General features: G+C 42.5%; 1 protein-coding gene and 1 non-coding gene across 3 annotated transcripts; both read right to left on the reverse strand.

Moving 5' to 3' along the window:
- Positions 1–229: 229 nt before the first annotated feature.
- TRNAL-UAA (transfer RNA leucine (anticodon UAA)) lies at positions 230–312 on the reverse strand. Its single transcript has one exon. It is a non-coding gene; the product is annotated as a tRNA-Leu (tRNA).
- Positions 313–3987: 3675 nt separating this feature from the next.
- STX11 (syntaxin 11) lies at positions 3988–20694 on the reverse strand. 2 transcript variants are annotated; one of them, XM_048935877.1, is made up of 3 exons: positions 20624–20694; positions 10004–10193; positions 3988–7068 (listed from the first exon to the last, which is right to left on the reverse strand). In XM_048935877.1, the coding sequence occupies exon 3, from the start codon at positions 7061–7063 to the stop codon at positions 6197–6199; it is 867 nt and encodes a 288-aa protein (XP_048791834.1). In that variant the 5' UTR covers positions 7064–7068; positions 10004–10193; positions 20624–20694; the 3' UTR covers positions 3988–6196. The 2 variants fall into 2 exon arrangements, with proteins under 2 accessions (XP_048791834.1, XP_048791836.1); XM_048935879.1 differs by lacking the exon at positions 20624–20694 and adding an exon at positions 20435–20570.
- Between the last annotated feature and the right edge of the window lie 1904 nt (positions 20695–22598).

Consider the following 22598-nt stretch of genomic DNA (forward strand, 5'->3'; position numbering starts at 1 on the left):
GATGGTTACGGAGTTTAAAGCAAAACAAAACAAAAACAAAACAAAACGAAAAACCGGCCGCAGCAGAGCGTTCAGCCTGGCCGGCCTCAGCACCACTCGCGCAGGCCCCGGCCGGCGCCCGGTGCCCGGCACAGCCCCGCTACTCGCAGCCCGCTGCCGGGACACGCTTCCGCCTCGGCCCGCGCCCTCCCTGGCAAATTCGCAGCGCTCCCGAAAAAAAATCGTTATTTACCAGGAGTGGGGTTCGAACCCACGCGGACATACGTCCATTGGATCTTAAGTCCAACGCCTTAACCACTCGGCCATCCTGGTGCACATACAGGAACCGCCCGCAGACGCTCCTACATACAAGGCCGCGCTCCCCTCCTGTCCCGCACCCCGCCGACCCTCAGGCAGCCGCTGCCGCGCTCCCCCCCCCGCCTTCATTGCCAGCGCCGGAGGGCGCAGAGCGAGCAATGTGCCGCGCGCGGGCGGCCCCGTTCGGCTGCTTCAGGAGAGGCGGGCCAGGCCCGGCGGATGGGGGGGGGGGAGGGCAAGTGGAGCCCGTCACCGCCTCGGGCCTGCGCCCCTCGCGTAGCCGGGACCTGGCGGCCGCCTCACCCCTACGCCGTGCCTTTAGCGGGCGCCGGGGCCCGAGCGGAAGGGGGAAGCGGAGAGGCCGCGAAGCGGGAGGGTTTGGAGGCGCGGGGCCGGGGCGGGGCCGCGCCTGAGGGGAGAGCGCAGGGCCGTCGGCATCCAACGCGGGCGCGGGTCGCATTGCTCCGCTGTCGGGGCACGGGGAAAGCGGCCGGGCGGCTGCCAGGCGCCGCGCAGGCAGGGGGAACCGGCGGGGCGCGGAGCCGGCCAGCAGCCGGGCTGAGCCAAGCGGCACCACCCCGGCCGTGGTTTCTTTTCCTAGACGGCTCTGCCTGTTGGAATGCCAGCTGGCAGGTGCTCCTGGGAAGAGTCGGTGCTATATAGCGACGTTGTAGTTATCCTAATCGGGTGCTTGCTGGGCAGGTGGCCGGACTGAGATCTGCCACTCTTCCAGACTGAGAAGATTTGGAAACATTCCCTGTATCCATCCTTCCCCGGGCTCCCGCTCTTGCCGTGCTTACTTTTCCTCTGCAAAATTGACATCCCCCTTGCCACACCACCAAACCTGGTCACATTTGAGCCAGCCCAAAGGGGTATGGGATGTGGAGGTTGTGGATGCCCCGTCCCTGGAGCCAGATTGGATGGGGCCCTGGGCAGACTGGTCTAGTATTAAATGGGGAGGTTGGTGGCCTTGCATGTGGCAGGGGGGTTGGAGATTCGTGATCCTTGAGGTCCCTTCCAACCCTGGCCATTCTGTGATTCTGTGTGACGTGCATGGAGAGCTAATGTAAAGCACACAGCCTCTTTTTCCCTAATTTTATCATTCATGAACTGATGTCCATAGATGAAAGAACAACTCCTTGACTGGCATTTACCATGCTGTGTTACTTGCTAGTGGTGTTCCACATTCAGAGTGGTGGCGTGTCTCAGCAAATGCCTTCAAGAAACATAGTCTAGGTTATTTTCTTTCCTGCTCATGTGTGAAATTATTTCAGAGACAAAATAAAATGTTAGTTTTTCCTGTGAAGGTTTTGCGCATGCCTTCCTTGGTCAAGAGGAAGAGGATCCAGATTCTCTTAATGTGTCAGGCTGTGCTTTGGTGACTGATTACTCTAAAATATACCCAGAAGTATCCTCTGTCAGAATAGATTCTACTTTGCAGATCAGATGCTCTTCAGATAGCGACTGCACTGAAAATGGTAACCTCTTCTGGGCCAGGCCAAGGTCATTTCTCAACCTCGTGTCAAGGCATATGGTATGTTTGAGGTAACTGAAAAGTGGAGGGATGCATTAGTGAAGGCAAGTTTCTACAAAGAGAACAAATAATAGCCTGCAACATACCCTCTTTCACTTAAGAGATTCTTAAATCAGAGCCAAGAAAAGCTTTCTAACAACAACAGAAATTATGACTGGCAATGTGTTACCCAGTAAAGTTACAGGATCCTGATCATTAGGAAATTGCAGGAAGCAACAGTTCGATAAATGGTAGGGTGATCCTGACACACAGGTCCTGGCGTGGTATTGACCAAGGAGCAAAAAAAAAACCCAAAAAAACAACACCCTCATAAGGTAGGCACTGTAAGATAAGGTATGACAGAACAGGATCTGTCCACTGTTACAGGCTTCAACTCAGCTATTCGGAAAACACTATGTATTATGATATAAAAATGGAAGAAGATGCACCTGTTAGTGCATTCTTACATATGAGAGAAACAAATATATTGGCTTCATGTAAAAATCATATTACTTCTGATTAACTGTAATCACCACGTACAGTATCTTAAAAGACAGTTTCCTGCTTTAATCACATGTGGCATTGTTGTAGATACAAACACAATCATGTGTAGCTCTTTTTCAGATCTATTTCAAACATCTGCCATGGCCCAAAACTCTAGAGAACTTATTTTGTTTTCAAGAAATTAGAAAACACAGCTGAGGGCATGCTTTCAACAATTCTTGATGAAGGCTGGCCTCCACAGATTTGGATTACAATAACAGCAGTTCAGATGCTCAGCTCACCCTCAGGTTTTCTCCTCTTAAATAATAATAATACCTGTATCTTAAAGTAGGTGCTGTACCCTTACTTCCAGAAGTTTCTCCCAAGACACTTGCCAGAGAGGTGCCTTCCCACTGGGGTAACAGGCTTCTCAACTTCTCTAAAATTAAACTTGTGTTTCAAAATAAAATAAGACTAAAAAAAAAAAATTAAAAAATTAAAATGCCACAAGATGAAATGGAAACTCATACGCTAAAAGTTCAGTGTTGTTTACCATATATTACGTTTTGCCATTGGGGATGTTTTTTTCTTTCATTTTTATACAATTCTCTCTCACATTTTAATAAAGAACAATGGAAACCTGTCTGTCAGTCCTCCTTTCTCCTCAGAAAGATCTGAAATGAAAACTACCAGCAATCCTAAAAGCTAAAGTAGTTCATCTCACTTTTTCCTAAACCCCCTCAGACCCAGCTATAGGGTTTTTCACATCTTGGAAAGGAAAAAAAGTTCCATAAGTTATACTACTTGCATCTCCGTAAGAGTTGTGCTGACTTTGAGAAGGCAGCTCTCCTTAGCAAACATGAAGTCGTCCATCTGCAGCTTCTTTTAGCAGTATGTTAACACAGTATCAGGCTTTTACTTTTATCACCTTCTTCCACTCATCCTGTGTGACATTATTCTTCACAACTGTACTGTAATCAGTGTGGTGTGTTGTTTCTGTTTTTTTTCTGAAGCCTGTTTGGCTGTTCATGGAGTTCTTACACAACAACAGAAAAGAAAAAAAACAAACAAACACCTTTTGTATTAAGCTGTATTAAGCGATGAACAAGTGTGAAAGGAAAATAATTATTTCTTTAGTTACTGGAAGTAGCTTTTCAAATGCCTCTAATTCACAATGCAACTGAGAGATAGTTTTATGGGTACCAAGCTGATTCCAGTGACTCTTAGTTTCTTCCCCACAGCAACAGCCTGAGGTCACGTCAAGGACTCTAATTACCTTTTTCCTCATGCTTTTGCTCTCTTCCCCTGTGCCTCAAATCAGACTGAAGATTTGAAAATAAGCTTTGTATTTCCAATAACAAAATCATCAAGATCTTTCAGAACTGTCAGAATAAATTTGTATTTTTTCTTGCAGTAGAGAATTGTCTTAGAATGTATGAAACTCATACTTAATGTTTTTTATAGGAAAAATTATGATAAGTCTATCTCAATACAAAATATATTTGATTTACTGTGGCAAGAAATATTCTGAGGACATTCTTTTAGACATTAATCTTCTTTCACTAATTTACAGTTTAGTCCAGAAGCTTTTCAACAAAACTTTGACTACGTGAGCAACTATTCAGATCTGTTGACTCAACACACAACACTCCACATTTTCAGTTTTTCTTATTAAGTATTTTATTGCTTTTGTGAACATACACATGTGCAAAAAAGAAACCATAGGTACTTTTTTTTTTTTTTAAATCAAAAGCAGGTACATATTTTTATCAAAAGCATTGTTAAGTGCTAAGAATATGTGGATAAAATGAAATACGTATTTTAATTCCATACGTATTTTAATTCCCACTGATTTACATCCATATTCTGACTGTTGGTTCTTTAGGATATTTCTCTACAAACACAGTTCCACTGACTTGAATGTCAATACCTGTGGAGCAAATGACTTTTGTCTTCTTGAGTAGCACCAAAGCAGTAAATCAACGGTGCCAGCTCAACCTCCACTCTTTCTTCTCCCACTTCAAGCCTGAATATTGGGTTGTTTGAGAGAGTCTCAGGCAAATGTAATACTGATATCGTCAAGACATCCCTGAATATCAAAATATCTTCTAGTCTAGAAGACCAGTGCTCTTCATGCTTCCATGTTACCACAGACAGGTGCTTTAGCTAAAGAGATTTTCCGTTCCTGAAAATTGTTATCTATTTAGCTTCTATTTGTGTAAAAAGTCTATCTGGCAAAGGAGCATTTCCCACAAGGATATAAAAGCTTGGAAGCTGAATTTCTTTCGTTGTTTTGTTATATATCAATATAAATAGTACGAAATGTGAGGGTATTTTTTTAAAAACATATAAAATTAGTGTGCAAAAGTTCAGAAGGAAAAAAATTCATTGTGATTGGCAAGGGAAGATGGCTATGCACATTTAGGCAAAAATCTAAATACAAAAAACTTGAAATGTTTAAATATATTTGTTAAAATAGCTATAAATATGACAAGAATTTTAAAAAAAGTCACTAACTTCTGAAAAAATGTCCTGCATTAATTCAAAGGATACCAATAAATCACAGTGTAACAGGAAGCCACCTAGAAAATATCAGAGTTGGAAAACTTCCAGTAGTAGGAGCTATAATCACTCCCCAGACCTTGTGAATATATCTTTCACTGACAATGCTCAGTGGTTTCCAGGGCTGCAGTGTTCTATTCCCTCCTCATGTGTCAAAACCAACTACGGGCAGACTCCTCTTACACAAAAGGAAAGATTATTTTTAAGCTTGAAAAGGGTACTGAAATGACATAAAAATGTTTATTCTTCACGTGCACTGAAGAATACATCTGAATTTTTCTTTCCCCAGAGGAGATTTTCTAATGATGAGAGAAAAGCCTTAACTTTTGTGAACCAGTAAAACTGAATGTCAATAAATGTAATTCTTCATGCTATTAAAAATATATATAAAATTTCCAAATTAAAATCAATGCTCATTAAAAGTGTGTTGATAGGGTAATCCTTCCACTAAGACTCTTGTGTGCATGTACCAGCACAGGAGACTAAAATGCTTTCTTTGCCTCCCAGCTGTTGTCTTCTTATGCATGCTTCTACAGAGGGCCACTGCACACATCTCTTTTGCAGTCTGTCAACTGGCAGAATCATGTATTTGAAACCTAAAAGCATGGCAGTTTTTAAATCAACATTTTCAGTATTTCAATTTAAAAGAGTCGGTGCGATGCCTCCATATTGCAGTTGTGGGTACTGAAATGGAGAAAAACAATCACCTGAACACAAACAGCAAAACATGCCTATTATGCTTTAAGGTACAGCTTACTTCTGTTAAAACCAGTAACAGATGGAAATAAAGTTGAAACAGAAACTAGTTTTGCATCCTGCTCTTGGTAACAGGCTCAGTATTTTGTTGCACAAGCAGAGCAAAAAATCTCTTCAAGTATTTGCATCAAGCAGGCTCCAAACTAGTTAGAATTCCAACCTCCTGATTTGTGTTGTATTCTGTCACCGCAGGCATTAAGCATGCGCTGCCTGCAGACCACTTTGACTCTTAAACAACAAAAGAACTTTCTGAAATTTGTTCTTTTCCCTAGGCTTTTAGCCTATCCTTCATTCCTCTTTCTTGACTGGAACAAGTATCATTGCACAGAGATTTTCTGAGTACTTGCACCTCCAGTTACAGTAAGAGAGTAGTTGAAAATAGTTTTATCAACACTTCTATTAGGCCATAAATAGAATGATTTTTCAGCACATTTAGGAACACATTACCAAACAAAAACTGCGCAACAGCTCCCACACTTGTAGGGGTTGTCATTAAGGAAAAATCATTGAAAATAATATCTTTATATAAAATAATATGATTTTGAAAACATTCCATGTCGGTCCATGTTGGCTTCAGTAGAATAGTCACCTTCTGCAAAATGAAAAGCAGCAGCAGAGGATTGTCATGAGAGGGTGTTTTCTTCTGTATTCCAATGCTTTCTTTATTTGCTCTTTGGATTCTCCTACATAGTCCTCGACATTTTGCACATTTATCTCAATGACGTCAAAGGTGTCTGCCTGTTCTTCCACTAGCAGGGCTACCTGCAGAAAGAGCTCATGAACCTCCTTAATACGACCTTCTAATTTCACCAGCTCCTTGTGACGTGTCTCTAACTCATTCAGGGCTGAGCGAGCTCCCTTCACATCCGACAAGAGATTCTCAGAGAATACATCCCACCTGCCTTGCTCAATCATCTCCTCAATCTGGTTGCTAGAAACATCTTTGCCCATGATTTCTAGCTGACGCTGAATTCGGATCTTGCAGTTCTCCCGTTGGTTCATCTCTGTTGCATTGTATTCAAACATAGCTTCCTGAAAGGCGTGCATGAGGTCAACATAATGGTTCTTTGCTACCCTGGCAATCACAGACATAACTCCATATTTTGTTATTGCATCTTCGCAGAAATCTCTCATTATTTGGAGTTTCCTGTGGATGCTTTCTCCACGGGCCTTGATGTCTCTGGCAATACCATTAGTATCTCGTTTAATGCTACTAAGACGGCGCATGGAAGTAAGGAAGCGGCTGTTTTGCTTTTTTAGTCGCTTGACATCCTCTTTTAGGAGGTTATTTTCAGTCCGGATGTTCTCTATGTCCTTATGAAGATTTTCCAAGGCATAATCAGTCTCATAAAGGAGAACGTCACGGGGTGAATTTTCATCATCCTCACTATAAGAAAACTCTTGGTTGTGCAACCTGGCAAGTTCACGCATCTCATTTAGCCGGTCTTTCATCCTGCCTGTAAAACAGAGGAAAAGTAGGAAAAAAAAAATCACAGTAAGTGAAGTATTGCTTTACAAGTTCATAACTAATGATACATTAAAGATAAACCAACATATTGCAGATCCTCTATTGTTCTAAACTTGCTTTTCATGGAAGGAGAGCAGAAAAGCATACAGCTTTAAGCAATATTGTTGGGAAAGAAAAGCTTTGAGGAGCAATGTGAAAAGAAGCAAGAATACACATATATACATACATATATTCTTTTTTAAATTATTTTTTAAGGAAAAAAAAAAAAAGGAAGAAAAAAGCAAGTTTAGGGTCTTCAGATGCTATTATTAATCATATTGCACCAGGCATTAAAAAAAACAAAAAACCAAAACCCAGCAACAGCTCCATTTTCTAAGTAAAATCAACCAACTCAAGCCTCATTTGTTTTAGTGTAATGGAAGCATCTTACAGAAAGAATAAAGTAACAATATTGTTACAGGTCAGAATCTGTTCTTTTTGCCTCAGACTTACTTAACTATAAATTTCACTAAAGCACTAGTTAAGTGGTAACAAGACATAAGTCTCCTCTAAGTATGTTATTCACTTGAAATTCTAGAGCTAAAATCTTTGCAGAAAGTAAGACTGAAAGCTTCAGTGAGAACCCTGTACTAAATATTGCAGCAAGCAGGAAGCTGAAAATTTCCCATCAAAAAACCGTATCTCCCATGACATCATTTAAGTTAATAAGAAAGAGAACCAAATTAAGAAGTAATAACAAGCACGACATCGCCAAATCTCTGTGTCTAAAAGAATCATCTTTGTTTTTCCAGGAATTAGAGCACTTTCACAAGCATTTACAAACATGGTATCTGTTCTGGACACATCCCTTTGTAGGTTTATCAGTTACTCTAAAATTAAAGTCCCATGTGAACATACTCAGGATAACAGGCCTGACTCCATTGTGAATTAAGACTTCCATTTTGATAGCCAATTTCATGGGATTGTTGGATATGTTAAAGGTGTTGGGGAGGAGAAGGAAGATTCCACCACAGACACAGCCTCTTCAGCTCAGTGAGACTATATGCTGATCTCGAGAAGCATCCTGATTATAATCTTGTTTACACTGGTACAAAAAAGGTTTGTCAACCTAAACTAATTCTGTTCCAAGCAACATAAAATGAACAAACAAAAAAGTCTAGGAATACAGTGAAAAAGCGAGCTTTCAGTCAGGAATCTACATTTGTAACAACTGTTTGAATTTAAACCAGAACCCACATATGTGCAATTAAATTACACAGGGAAAGCTTTCAGATATCAAAGGTTTTCCACCACCTCCCACAGCAATAACAAAATCAAGACCTACACCTCATGCCACAGCACTGAGATGAAAAAATCCCCACCTACAAGGAAAACAAAGTCACATAGGGCAGCTTTAATGTCTGGTTTACTTGACTTGAAAAGTGTACGGCCAAGATTTCCTACAGGAACCGTAGCTACAATAACTGCTGTTATTTGGAAATGGTTATTGTGGAAATGGTTATTGGAATCTAGACAGCATGGTGGAAAGAGAAAGAAGAGCCATCTTACAATCTCTTCTAGTAACCAACTGTTTCTGAGTTTTTCACCTGAAATGTAGATGTGGGACTGAAAAGTAGTCACATTGCTAGTCTGACTGCATTCCTGACTGTTAGTGGCTGCCCCAGAGTTTAAAATCCTCCCACTTTTAGCTTCCACCCTTTAACTGGCATGTGCTGTGCTCAGCGATTTATTCATTTTGTGTTTAACATCTGCATTTGGAAACAATAATTTTTATTTTCCAAACCTCAAAGTGATGATCTATTTTATGCAGATGGCATCTCACTTCTGTGTGTCATGTGTGTGCAGGCTTACATCACCCCTGTGCTGGAAGGAATGGCTCTTTGACTTGAGGAAAAGTAAATTTCAGTGGACTTCCTAAAGAAATCCTCACAGCAAGCAGTCTGACAAGTGGCTCAACAATAATTACTTTTGTGTGTGTGTATGCACATGCTTAATAAGGTTGGTGAGCTTCTCTGGAAAAATAAGAATAGCTCAATCTATTAGCCACTACACTGTGTTCTTCCAGGCTTTGAGGAACATAGGCATCTACCTATCATTTTAATCCAGAGATGCTCTCAAGTATGCACACAAAACATGAGTTTGGTATGAATAATAACTGGTTTTTGTTTGTTCAAAACTTAAGCAAGAGTTCTAAGACTGAGGAAAGTTTACATTTAAACAGAGAACTACACTGAATAAGAACACTTGCACAATAACTTGCAAATAACTTTTCCTTCCTCTACCCTCGAGGATGCACTTTGCAATTTGTCTTTCTTATTTACCACTATTTTAAAGCATTAGATAAAACAAAAATAAGAACAAATGGAGAAGTAGAAACACAGTATATTCATAGCATGATGATTACTAATGCTGTAATAAATTTACATTGATATGAACTCTGCAGCATCTCTGTAAAAGTACTGGTCTTTTTGTTTGTTCATTTAATACAAAGTACATGAAAAGTTAGAAAGCACCAAAATAAGAGCAAAGACCTCCCAAGTATAGCCTCAGATTGCACTGTAACATTGTCTATACACAGAATGATTGTGGCATTAAACACTGGCCTACATCCTACTACTTCCACCATGTCTGTCTACAATCTATATGTGCTGAAAAAAAATGTTCTACAACCTAAAATTGAACACTCATAATTCAACTCACGGTCAGATATCTCATTTACTGTGTTACTACAGCTCATTTCTTCAGGTTTTTTTCCTGTGATACCCCCAGAATGCTCTATACATTCTTCAGAATCCTTTGGGGAAGGGCAATTCTAACAGCCCAGTCCACAGACATAGATTTCAGCAGAGTGATTATGGACAACAGTATCATTCTTGATGAGTTACAATGCCAACTTAAGACACTTGAAGCACACTGCTCCATACCTTGTAGATTTGGAAGTCAGTGCCTGACTTCAACCACTGCAGCTGGTTTCAAGCACTTCACCACGTAAGATCCCAAAGTAACAAGCTGGACACTGGCGAACAAACACATGGGTCTAGGCCACTCACGAGTTCATCTCCAAAGACACATGCAGCATCTCCTACGATCTCCGTAATCCAGTAGAATCCAATTCTAAATATGAACAAAAGGATCAAATTAATATTTTGTAGACAATCTTCAGCCTGGATTCCTACTTTCTTATTGCTTTGCTCTAAAAGCCTACATTCCAGCCCTTCAGGGAATTTAGTCAACAAAATCCCCAGGGAATCTGTCTTCAAGGACAAGGGAGCTGAACAGAGCTAGCAGACCTTTAAAGAAGCTTTCCCTAGAGCACAAGAGCTCTCCATGCCCCAAAAGTACGAAGTCACAAAAGAAAGGCAAGAGACAAGCGTGGCTGAACCAGGACTGCTGGTCAATATGGAGAGCAAGAAGAAAATACATAGGCAGTAGAAGCAGGGACAGGTAACCTGTGAGAAGTATAGGGATGCTGCTAAGCTGTGTAGGGTTGGAGTCAGGAAGGTTGGAACTGATCTTGGCAAGGGGTGCAAAGAAGGATAAGAAAGGCTTCTATAGATACAGCAACCAGAAAATGAAAGTCCCAGAGTCCGTAGTGAGTAACTACAGGCAAGGAAAAGGCCAAGTAATTCAACAACTTCTTTGCCTCAGTCTTCACTAGCAGTGGCTCTACACACAACCCTTGGAGAGGATGGTTCAGAACGTGGGGACTGGGGGAGCAATTCCCCTCCCACTGTAAAGTGAAGATCAGGTCTGTGGCTGCCTGAGGAACATGAACATCTGTAAATCTATGGGTCCCAATAAAATGCACACTAGAGTCCTGAAGGAATTGGCTGAATTAATCACCAAGCCACTCTGTGATATCTGACTAGTCATGGTGGTCAAATGAAGTCCTTGCTGACTGGAAAAACAGTAATCACAGAACAGCTTGGATTGGAAGGACCCCAAGGATCATCAAGTTCCACAGGTAGGGCCACCAACCTCTAAATCTGGTACTATACCAGGTTGCCCAGTGCCCCAACCAACCTGGTCTTGAACACCTCCAGGGGCAGTCAATCAAACTGATCATTCTGAGTTGTTATATTCCCTTTAGAACAGTTTTGCTCCAAAGATTCCTGAGCTTGACAGGTATTATCTTCCCCATTTCACAGATAAGGAAGCTGATGTCAGCAGGGTTATGTAACTCACTCAGGTCACCTGTCACCCTGTCACAGCTAAGTGACAATATAAGGCTTTAAGGTCATATCTCCTTGAACTCCTGATTTTTTAACACTGCTGCTTCGGGCAGGAGGCGGAGCATGCCTTATCCAATACAAGCAGAGATGGAATTTAGAAAGGCCATTGCAATGGTACATGTCAAAATATGGTAAATGAAGCAACTATACCTTCTGGAAAAACATGACGGTACGTTTAATCACCAGAGGTAAATAATGTTAGCATTACTCTTTAAAGTCACAGTTCTACAGATGCCATGGCTGGGTACATCATTTCTTCTACTTCATGCAAATGAAATTTGCTTGATTAATACAGCACCCATTTTTAAGAAGGGTAGAAAGGACGACTCAGGGAACTACTGACCTGTCAGCCTTACCTTGGTACAAGGGAAGATCATGGAGCAGATCCTCCTGGAAGCTATACTAAGGCATATAGTAGAGAGGGAGGCAACATACAATAACCAGCATGGCTTCATCAAGGGCAGGTCCTGCCAGATCAACCTTGTCACTTTTTGTGAAGGTGTAACTGCGTCAGTGGACAAGCAAAGGGCCACTGATATCTCTATCAGGAGTTCTGTAAGGCTTTTGACACATTCCCCCACTACTGTACCCAGAGTGGCATTCAATGACTTGATGTCCAATGGAGATCAGTGATGAATGGCGTCCCTCAGGTCAGTACTGGTACTGACACTCCTTAACATCTTCATCAATGATACTGACAGTGGGATCAAGTGCTCTCTCAGCAAGATTGTGATTAATGTCAACCTGTGTGGTGCGGTTGACGTGGTTGAGGAATGTGATGCCATTCAAAGAAACCTAGACAGGCTTCAGCAGTGGGCTCAGGTGAACCTCATGAGGTTCAACAAATCCAAATGTTGGGGGATGTAAGGATGGAACACAGTCATCCTTAAGGACTTGGGGTACTGGTGGATGGCAAGCTGCACATAAGCCAGCAATGTCCTCATAGCCCAAAAACCAACTGTATAAGCTTCAGTCTTCTGACAAAACAGTGAACCCATCTGGAACATCTGCAAACTGCTATTTTGACAGATCCACAGTTCAGTGAAATTTTAGGAGATTCTCATAAGAAAAACAGCAAACTCAAATACAATGGCATTACAGAAGTTTTTCCCCCATTTCAAACAAAGGGGAAGAGATCTTCCCAGGAGAGGCTAATAACTTCCAAGTATTCCTTTGATAGAATCAGTGACAGAATTGACAAAAAAGAGCTGAAACAAACAAACAACAATGGGAAAGCAGAGGGAACCAGCCATTTGAAAAATGGGAACTTAACTGACCAGTATTTAGAGAAGTTGACCTCCTTTATCAGTTGCTGCTGTTACTCAGGACAGTGTAGTTACACTTACTTACATGTTGGTAGCACTGTTTGTAATTAAAATAGACATATGTTAACATGTGATATATAGTACAATTTGTTAGGGATAGCCTCAGCAATCTCTTCTTTTATATAGAGCCCCATGCAGCAGGAGAAACTGAGCCTCTCTGGCTGGAAAGCATCTTTGCAAAGAGAACTTTGGGGTTCTGGTGGACACCAACTTGAACATAAATCAGCTCTGAACCCTTGTGGCACATGACACCAGCAACATCGTTGACAGGAACAGCAGAAAAGGTCGAGGGGAATGATCCCTCCCATCTGACACCTGAGAGTCTGTATCTGGAGTGCTCAATCTGTGGCATTGCAAGAGATATGAACACCATGGAGCGAGCCCCACAGAGGCCACCAACTTGGTTTGTGGTGTTGGGTCCCTGCTGTGTGAGGAGAGTCCAGGAGAACTGGAATTGTTCAGCCTAGAAACAGAAAGTTCTGGGGACATCCTACTGCTGGCAGCATCTATCAAATGTGATGTGGACTGCTGCCCCTGCTGTTGTACAAAGTGGGAACCAGAAAATAGAGGAAACAGGCAATACCACAAAAAAAAACAAAACAAAACAAAACAAAAAAAAAAACCTATAAACTCACAAATATTGGAATGGGTTCCCAAAGAAGTTTTGGAATTTACTCAGCCAGGGCCTTCAGCAACCTGATCTACCCATGTGTGGTTTGAGCGTGGCTGGGTTAGACAACCTCCAGAATTTCTCTCCAGTGTAATTTTGTTGTATTACACAGGCTCAGGTCTGAAGTCTGATAATTTGAATGAGGTATAAATACTACGCTACTTGCACAAGTTTATTTAAGATATGTTTAACACATTATTGTATTGAGAACCAGCTACTCTGCACCTCGGAATAACTGCCCCAAGTATATAAATAACTTCATTCTACAAATACTGTTTTAATAGATAAGCTGCTGGTTTGATTTTATTTCAAAATACTGTCCGTGTTCTCAAAGTGCAACATGTACCTTCCTGTTCGCATTTTTGGGGTAGATAAATCTGTCCTTGTAAAAATTAAGTTCCTTTTGCAACTCATCGTGGTGTATACACCCAAACACACGCACACAGGAAATACAGGCTAGGTAATGACTGCAAAGTTTACTGCTTTGAAGCCAAATACCCACCAAGCACAGTCAGGGGGGATGTGTTTAGCATTCACCTCTTCATGTTAGCACACTGCTTCTTGGTGTTAATCACTATGACTAACTTTCCCATGATGCATGAGAAATTTGCAAGCTATTCTGTCGCAATAAGAGTTCATGACATGGGATTTCAGACAGAAAAGGAAATCCACTCTGAAAGTTAAAAGCTGCACAAAACCTGCTTCCCAAAAGCCCCATGTACAGACAAGAAGTCCTGAATTACTGGTAAAATAAAATGCCTAATAAAATAAGCTATTTGTAGTAACAAATGCTGGCTGTAAGAGCAAGTAATGCACAGCAGCACTACAAGCATGTATTTCCACTACTGTGCTAATGTTTTGCTTCTAAATAGAAATAAGAAAGGATGGAAAGAAATATATAAAAGCAAACAAGTTGCACACCTTTATTTGTCTCAGCATTAACATTTGTATATCCACATCACTGGGCTTGGTGACAAGCAGTGAAATAAACCAGAAGGTTCAACACAGCATCCACATTTGCATCACAAGCAGCTAGGAAGGAAGCCAGTGTGCATTTTTTCTTTTTACATCATTCCCAGAAGGCAGCTGCTAGCTAGAAGCAGTTTGTAGGTTAACAAAAGTCTAGTCAGAAATTGTTTCATCCTTGAATAAGACCTTAAAAGATGAAAGTCCTACTTCAATTCAAGTGGCCTATTTGAGGAACAACAGCTACTTCAAAACAAGCCATTTAAAACCATTTCTATCTGCAGTTCTTCACTGGTTGGAAGGTAAAAGTCACTAGCTGCTTCAGTATGAGTGCCTATGGCTCAACTGGCCCGGTATCCTACTCCTGAATGCCACGTGCTATTGCTTGTATGACACACCACAGACATGACACAAGAAACAAGTGGTGAACAACTGGAAAACAATCTACTCCTAGGCATAATTACTTACTAGCCTGCTGTGTATCAGCACATTCCAGTGACTTTCCATGCTTTTTATGGACCATACAGTATTGACAGAAACTCATACGGACTGTTGGCATCTAAAATACTCAATTGTGAGGCAAATAATGTGCTACACAAAACTGAATAATTTATAGTAAAAAAAAAAAAAAAAAAAAAAAAAAAAAAACCAACAATAAAAACCCAAAGTCTTTCTTTTCAGAGTTAGAGTGTCAGATTTAACAATTATATTTCTGTTTTAGGGCAGATTCAGTCATTTTTTCTGGTATCTATTCTCAAGTAACAGGTTAGACAATAGTAACTCAGACAACAGACTATTGTTTGCAATAGGATTTCCTCTATTAAAAAAGAAAAAAAAACAAAAAAAAAAACTTCAAATTGAATCAGAGCATAATGCAAAACATATTTCAAGACTAAATTCCCTGACATCTAAATCATCTCCATCACTGGTGACTGGTGGAATGGCTTCTCTTTTTCTTGCTCCTCGTCTGTGAAAGCTTGAAGAAAGACCAAAAAATCATCATCTAGCAATGAGGACACTGCACCTTCTGGAGCTGTTTAAGATCACATACATATATTCTGCTCCACTATTAACAAACACAATAGAGGTCAGCATGTTGAAATTTTTTTGTAGCCTCACTGAGAGGAAGTTATCATTTTCTCTGGAGTTTCTTATATTTGGTAATGTTTTAAAATACACCAAATGTGTTCAGGATTGAAACTAACACAGAACACAGGCCATAAAAAAATACAGAAATCCATCACAAAATTGAAAATTTACCCAGAGAATATTAGACACAACTACTTTGTATTGTAGTCAACACTCGTTCACAGCAGAATACTCCCTTCCTATTTCCAGTCACATTAGTGAGATGCACGACACTGCAGGTGTCTCAGGGCAGGTTTGTTTCAGATCATACATGTAGTGTTGACTTCTGTTTACATCACATGAAGTTGTTTATTACAAACTGGTATATTCAGGGAGAACTCCTTCTCCGTAGACTATGCAGTTATCTTAATCTCCATGTCTCCCTTGCTTTCTTTCATACCACAAAGGCTAGTAAGAAAGGCATAGTGTGAAAAAAAAAAATAACATTCAAATAGGTTGTTTCCTCTAACTCAAAGTAATAAGGCATAACTGCTTAACTGCTGATAGCTTTTGAGCTTCTTTGATTTACCTAGATTTCTTCTACGGTATTCAGCACAAAGCAATACTCAGTTTTTGCACCAGAGCATATTATAAATCCAGAGATCTAGAACATGTCTCCTACTTCCCAGATGTATTCAGCAGAATTAACTATTTTAGCATTTCCTACAGGCTGGTTATCAGGTTCTCCCAGACACCAACATGGGAAGTTGCCACACACATAACATGCATACCATTTTTCAGATTTTTATGAAGAAGCTGGCAAAAAAAAAAAAAAAATCTGAAGTTTTACCTTGCTACTACAGTTTACATGGTAATTAAACATCATCCTGGCATCAGAGAGAACAGCCTGTTGAGTGTATACCTGCTGTTACTATTTATTGGACAGTCTACACTTCTGCTAGGGAGCTGTGGATCACTACTGACAAGTCTTCTGTCCTGCACAGACAGTAAGATGGATTCTCAGCATCTTCTCTGGGCACTTTTCTCACAAGCACTGCTACTACACAATTATAACCAGCTTTGGTTTTGCCTGGTTGTAAGGGGGGGGCTACACCAGCACTATAGACAAAAAGGTTTCTCCATCTTCATGACATGGCTCATTAAAAAATGTTAGTCTTCACACGCATTATTTGAACTCTAATGTGTTGTCTAAGTCTAATTGCTAACTCCCTCTAACAGTCATCATATATGAAAGGAACGAAAACAGAGAAGTTTAAAATACACCCCAAATTTAACCTCTTTTTCCCCCCCTAAGGACTCTAGAAACCCTATGATTATCAGCCTCAGGCTCTGAAACTAGGTACAACTGCTAGAACCCTTACAGCCTGTGAGCTGTGAACATGCCCAGCTTTCTGAAAGGGGAGTGCCACTACAAGGAGCTGCTTGTGCTTGAGAATGTATTTTATCACAGAGAAAAAAAAATCCCACCATTGCTCTCCTTTAAGTCCTTCTCATGTGGTATATTATAGGCTAACTACTGCAGCATGTTCTGTCTTCCTGTGACAGGCAAATCTCAAGTCTTCAGTTAAAATAGGATGGGGGACAAGGGAGTATAGGCTATGCCTCCCCAGGCTTTGCAAATAGTCATACAGAAACATAAACAGTGAGATGGCCATCCATGCATTTCTGGCAATTACTGCAGCTGAACAGCATGATGAGTCACGGCACATGGAAATCTGTGATGCCATCACTGTGTGCTGCAGGTGGATCCTGCTCTGGTGAATCACCTCAGCAAACCTGACACAGGTCTGCCTAGCAAAACAACTGGGTACAGGCTGCACGTAACTACCACTGCTACTACCAGATGGTATTTAAGCACAATTAAGACATTAGGCTGGCATCTGCGTGGAAATACGAGGTTGCATGTGATCATCAGTCAGAAGCAAAGTGTTCTACAGGTATTTGTAAATTAGCACAACAGATTTTTTTTTTCTTTTTTGAGTATACATACATTTAGAGCTTACAGTTTTAACAATCTGATACCAAGTATTCAACTTAAAGAAAAAAAAATCCCTTTATGTTTTAATATGAGGTGTCTTATTGGTGTTTGCTCACAGGGGCCAGTACAGAAGGCTGAGTTCTGGGTCCTCCTGCAAAACCTATACACTTCAAACTGGACCAAAGAGGTTCAGCCAGGAAGCAACCCTCACACACACACGCACAGGCAAAGTCTCAGCCCCAGGACATGCTGGCCAGCAGTACAGCACTTCGGGCGCCTATAGGTGTTCACAGGCCTCTTCAAAGTACCAGGGACACTGAGACAAGGTACGGATGTAACTGGGGGAACAGTGCCACCACTACTTGGGGAATCTTTCCCCAGCTTTTGTTGATACAAGTTAATCAAGAATAATCTTACACCACATCGGTTAGATTTGCTTCCCTGTTTACTGCTCAGCAGATAGAAAAGCTGCTGCACACATGATTAGCCTCACAAAGTCAGGTCCTGTGATACCATGATTAACTACAGAAACAGGGTCTAAATGAGATGCGCTGAGCACTGTGTGCAGAAGGCTAGATGAGATAGCAGGATGGTGACACAACCAGCAGAAGATATCAAAACAGCAGAGCAAAAAAGGCAGAAGCTGAACCACACTGCTGGCTTCCCAGCAGCCCTCCTGCCAGCAGCGTGGCATGGCCACAGAGCATGGGCATGGTCAGGCCTGGAGCTGTGCCCCCAGAAATGGCTTCCTCTGCAAGGCTGCGTCAACCGGCATGTGGGGCTGAGGTAAATTTATCAGGTTAAATTAGCGTTATCTCTCAGATTTCTGCACTGTGTCTTGTCACCTCTGCACTGCAAGGATGAGCGAGGAATCAAAGGCTTTGATAGGCCAGCTGAAATATAAGGGAGGCTGTATTTGGTCAAGCACCTTCACGTTTGGTAGTCACCTTCTGTCATAACTGTTTTCAAATATGCCAACATTATGATGGCCTTCCATCAGTCTAGGAAGTTACCCATAATTTCAATCAGCAACTTGGACAATGGAGCCAGATGCGAGCCTTCACAGCCCCCAGACAATACTGAACTTGGAGGGGGCAGAGGCAAGCATTTGATGGCTGAGGTGAGGACAAAGAATTAGAATGTAGGATGAGCCTGGCAAGTCACAGCAAGTGCTGCCAAAAATAAAAAGAAATTCAGAGTATGACACTTCTAGAACAAATTATTTGCACAGATAGAGAATAGGGCATACCTGGGTTAAAAGCAGGAAAGCATCAATGGGGTTATAGTAGATTACAAGCTAAAATGCAAGTTCACATTATAAAGCCACTGCAAACAAAACAAAACAAAAAATCCCACACATCACTTATATGAGAGGTGGCATGGGAAGCACCAATTGTACCCTACTTGGTATCAGTAAGGCCTTGGTTGGAATATTGCATCCAGCACCTATTACCAAGCTAGGAAAGTCTAGGATACTGAACAGTGTCTCCAAATGGTTTAGAAAGCAGGAGCTTGAAGGAAGAGGAGAGGGACACAAGTTTGTTCTTTGCAGATCAGTGAGAAATCACAGAATGGCTTGGGTTGGAAAGGACATTAAAACCCATTCACATCCAATCCTTAGCCAAAGGCAGGGCTGCCATCTACCAGGCCCTGGGGCCTTCAGTGCCTCAAGGGATGGGGCATAAAGCCACCACACTCTAATGCACAAAAGGAGTTCATAAAAAGAAATGGTTATTTGTTTATTTCCAATGTCATCCATTTGACTTACATGTGAGCTACACTGAACAAGCTGTGATAGAATAAAATGGGATCAGTTCTCCACAGGAACACCAGGGAGCCCTCTTTCTCAAAGGTCACCACCAGGCTACAGGAATACCCTGCAGGCCTGCTTTGGGGGCACCACTCTGCCATTCCAGAATGGATTGGGCCGTGCCTTTAAATCTCTCCATGACTCTATCTGTCCACGGTCTGCCAGCTCCCTTGCAGCCACCTGGTGGTTCTTGCCACCCAGAAAGTCTCTTCCCTTTCTATTATCACCAAGCACCTCTCCTTTGAAGCAGATCTAGGTTAGTTATGTTAGCATCGTGTCTTTCCTCACAGAAGGCTCTCTTGCTTCCCTCTCCAAAAACTGCATACACAGTACAACACAAGGTGTCAGATACAGAGCCTAAGCCTGCACCACCCCACATCTTCAAGACTGTGGGGCAGCATGCAGTGGCATTTTAATGTGTTGAGAGATTACCATACTTATTTTCTGGATAAAGATCATTTACGACAACAGAGGTTAACTTGTGGCTTTAACCTCAGCCAAAACACCATATGCATGTGCCTTATGGCTCAGCATGCAGCGTCAGTTTCAGAGCAGTGGTCATACAAGGCAGGCAGTGAGAAACATGAGGTAAGAAAATGGTCTTCAGAAGTGCTGAGCATCTAAAGCATCCTTTTGTAAGGATGAGTGTCACCCTGTTTTTCTTTAGGCTGTTAAACCTTTTGTCTGCTCTCTTGAACAAGGTTGTGCTCTTCCAGTAGCCTCACCACACCCAGAGAACAACATTAAAACAGCAAGGAGCACCATTAACAGAAAGCCAACATCCTCCAAATTGCATTCTCATCTAAGGTTCCAAAAATATCACCTGAAGCAGAAGAACAAGAAGCATCACTGTGCGCTGTAGGCCAGCAATACTCTCCCAGTCATTTCCTTCCCCAGTACTGGCTGCCACTGCTATCTCAGACACACATAACACTAACGCTCCTCCATAGGACAAGAAACTAACGTCAGTTTAATAGGAAGCAAAGAGCTGCCCCGCTAACAGACCTGGCCACAAGGATGCCCGAGGAAAACGGGAACACCACAAGCTGTTACCCCTCGCGTACGAAGCCAAGCGCATTCAGCCCGCTCGGCAGCCCCCAGCAGCACCACGAGGCAGGAGGACAGGCGAGGCAGACTGCAGCGCTGAGACCTGACCAGGAGGTTTTGAGAACGCCCTCGTTTCTCTGATTGTGCCAGAAACCCAGCGATGCCCTCTGCCCCATACAGGTGACCACAGTCACAGATGGAAATGAGCCTCCAGCCCACTCCCTGCTGCCGAACTCACACTTTCCTCTCGACTCACACGGGGCCGTTTCCTTTACTCTCAGGCAAAACCAAACTGCAGCATGCTCCTCACACTCCACGGATCCGACGCTGAGCGAGACACCGGCACTTGTAGCCAACGGCGACACCGAGAACCCAGCTCGGCAGCGCGGAAGACGCCGACCCTCCTCCCGCCCCGCGCAGCGCTCACCTCCAGCACCAAACGCACCGCCCCTGAAGCCGCAATCGCCGTCGGGCAGCCCGCGCCGTCGAAGCCAGTGCTGGTCCTGATGGAACGCCCCGCCCCGCGGCTCAGCTCACCGCCCATTGGTGCTGGGGACGGCGATTTGCATAGCAGCGCCCGCCCCCGCCCGTCGTGGGGCGGATCTGTACGGGAAACGTGGGCGAGCGCGGGGCGGCAGTCGGTCCCGTGGGCACCGGCGGCCCCTTCTTACCGGCTTCGGATGTGGGTGCGGAAATATCGGGGTGGACCGGCTACTGGGGGCACAGATCAAACCGCTGCTTCTGTTCAGTGTGTGAGAGGAGGTGAGCTCCGCGCAGTGCTGCAATAAGGGCTGCACTTAGCCCGTTCTTGAGTGGTGACTTGGTGTCTTTCTGGAAAAAAAAATAAAACGAAAAACATCCTTCTACAGCATTCTTTAAATTAAAAGTCTTTCTTTTAATTAAAACAGCAACAAACCCTTTAGCCACACAGTTATCAATACAAACCATGAGCTAAATAGCAAGCTGCACCATTAGTTATAAAGGCTGTTCGCATCCTGATGTGATCTGGAGTTTTTATTTCTGTACCCACTTTTTTCCTCCCTTTCACCAGAAAACCAAGAAATGTGAGTCTGGTAATTCCAAAACACAGACTTTTTGTTCCTGATGATGATACCAAGTAATGGCAGGAAGAACATCTGCGCTTTCCAAAGCTGCTCTCATTTCCATTGAAGCCCCCAGACCTCTTTCGCACTGCATGCATTCCTGTCTTGGAGCAGTCTGTTGCAAAGCCATGCAGAGCTTCCCATCTCTCTGTTTTCCCTGCTGCTGTAATTTAAAGAAGAAACACCTCAGCAGTAGGTAAATACTTGAGGTTTCATGGTTAACAACCAGTTAAAATTGTGTCTGACAGAGTGGCTGTGTCTGCCTGAGGGAAAAGGCAAAACATCCAAGACTGCACTCCTTGCCTCTTCCCACATGGAGTCTTTGGCCTCCAGGATGGTGGTATTAAATACAGGTGGAGCTGAAAATGAAGCTGCATGTTACTGTAACTGCGTGGGTAAAGACTGCTTAGAGTCACAGAATCATTAAGGTTGGAAAATACCATTAAGATCACCAGTCCAGCTGCCAGCCCATCCACACCATACCACTGGCCATGTCCCTCAGTGCCACATCCACATGGTTCTTGAACACCTCCGTGGACAGTGACTCCACCACCTCCCTGGGCAGCCTGTGCCACTGCCTCACCACTTTTCTAAGAAGAAATTATTCCTAATATCCAAGCTGAACCTCCCCTGGTGCAATTTAAGGCCATGACAGAACAGCAATGGCAAACTGAGCTGTGGTGTTCCAGCAAAAGCAATGCTATTGGATCAGTGATGGGCCTGGCAAGCTGTTCAGGAAGATAACGCTCATACAGAAACTCTGGGATCTTCCATACAGTTTGTGAGGAGAGTACCAAATGGAAGAAGACCAAATGGATGAACAGTGAGTATCCTTTCTTTAGAAGAGGCCTGTTTGGATGTGGTGTTCAGGGACATGATTTAGTGGAGGTTTGTTAGGGTGGTATGGTTAAGTTGTGGTTGGACTCAATGATCTTTAAGGTCTTTTCCAACCTGAACGATTCTATGATTCTATGACTCTGTATCTCTAGTATCTGACTAGTGGCAAGATACTATTATAGTTAAATTACTACTAACCCTCTGAGAGGGGAAATGGTAAGTATAGTTTCTGTAAATTCTGTCACTTAACTTAGTCAAGGCTCAAGAAATAGCTAGCTAATTAGGCTACATCAGTAAGTAATTAAAAAATGACCACTGGTGAACAAAGCCCCTGAAGTATTTGACCACATTGTATTACTGGATCCTACAAAAGGTGTCCATTTGCACAATGGTAAGAGGAACAAAACCAGGTATGCCATGTGTAAAGATTGTCTGTGTCATGAGCAGGAAACTTTCAGTGTT

The sequence above is a fragment of the Lagopus muta genome, chromosome 2, assembly GCF_023343835.1.
Source record: "Lagopus muta isolate bLagMut1 chromosome 2, bLagMut1 primary, whole genome shotgun sequence".
NCBI classification, from domain to species: domain Eukaryota; kingdom Metazoa; phylum Chordata; class Aves; order Galliformes; family Phasianidae; genus Lagopus; species Lagopus muta.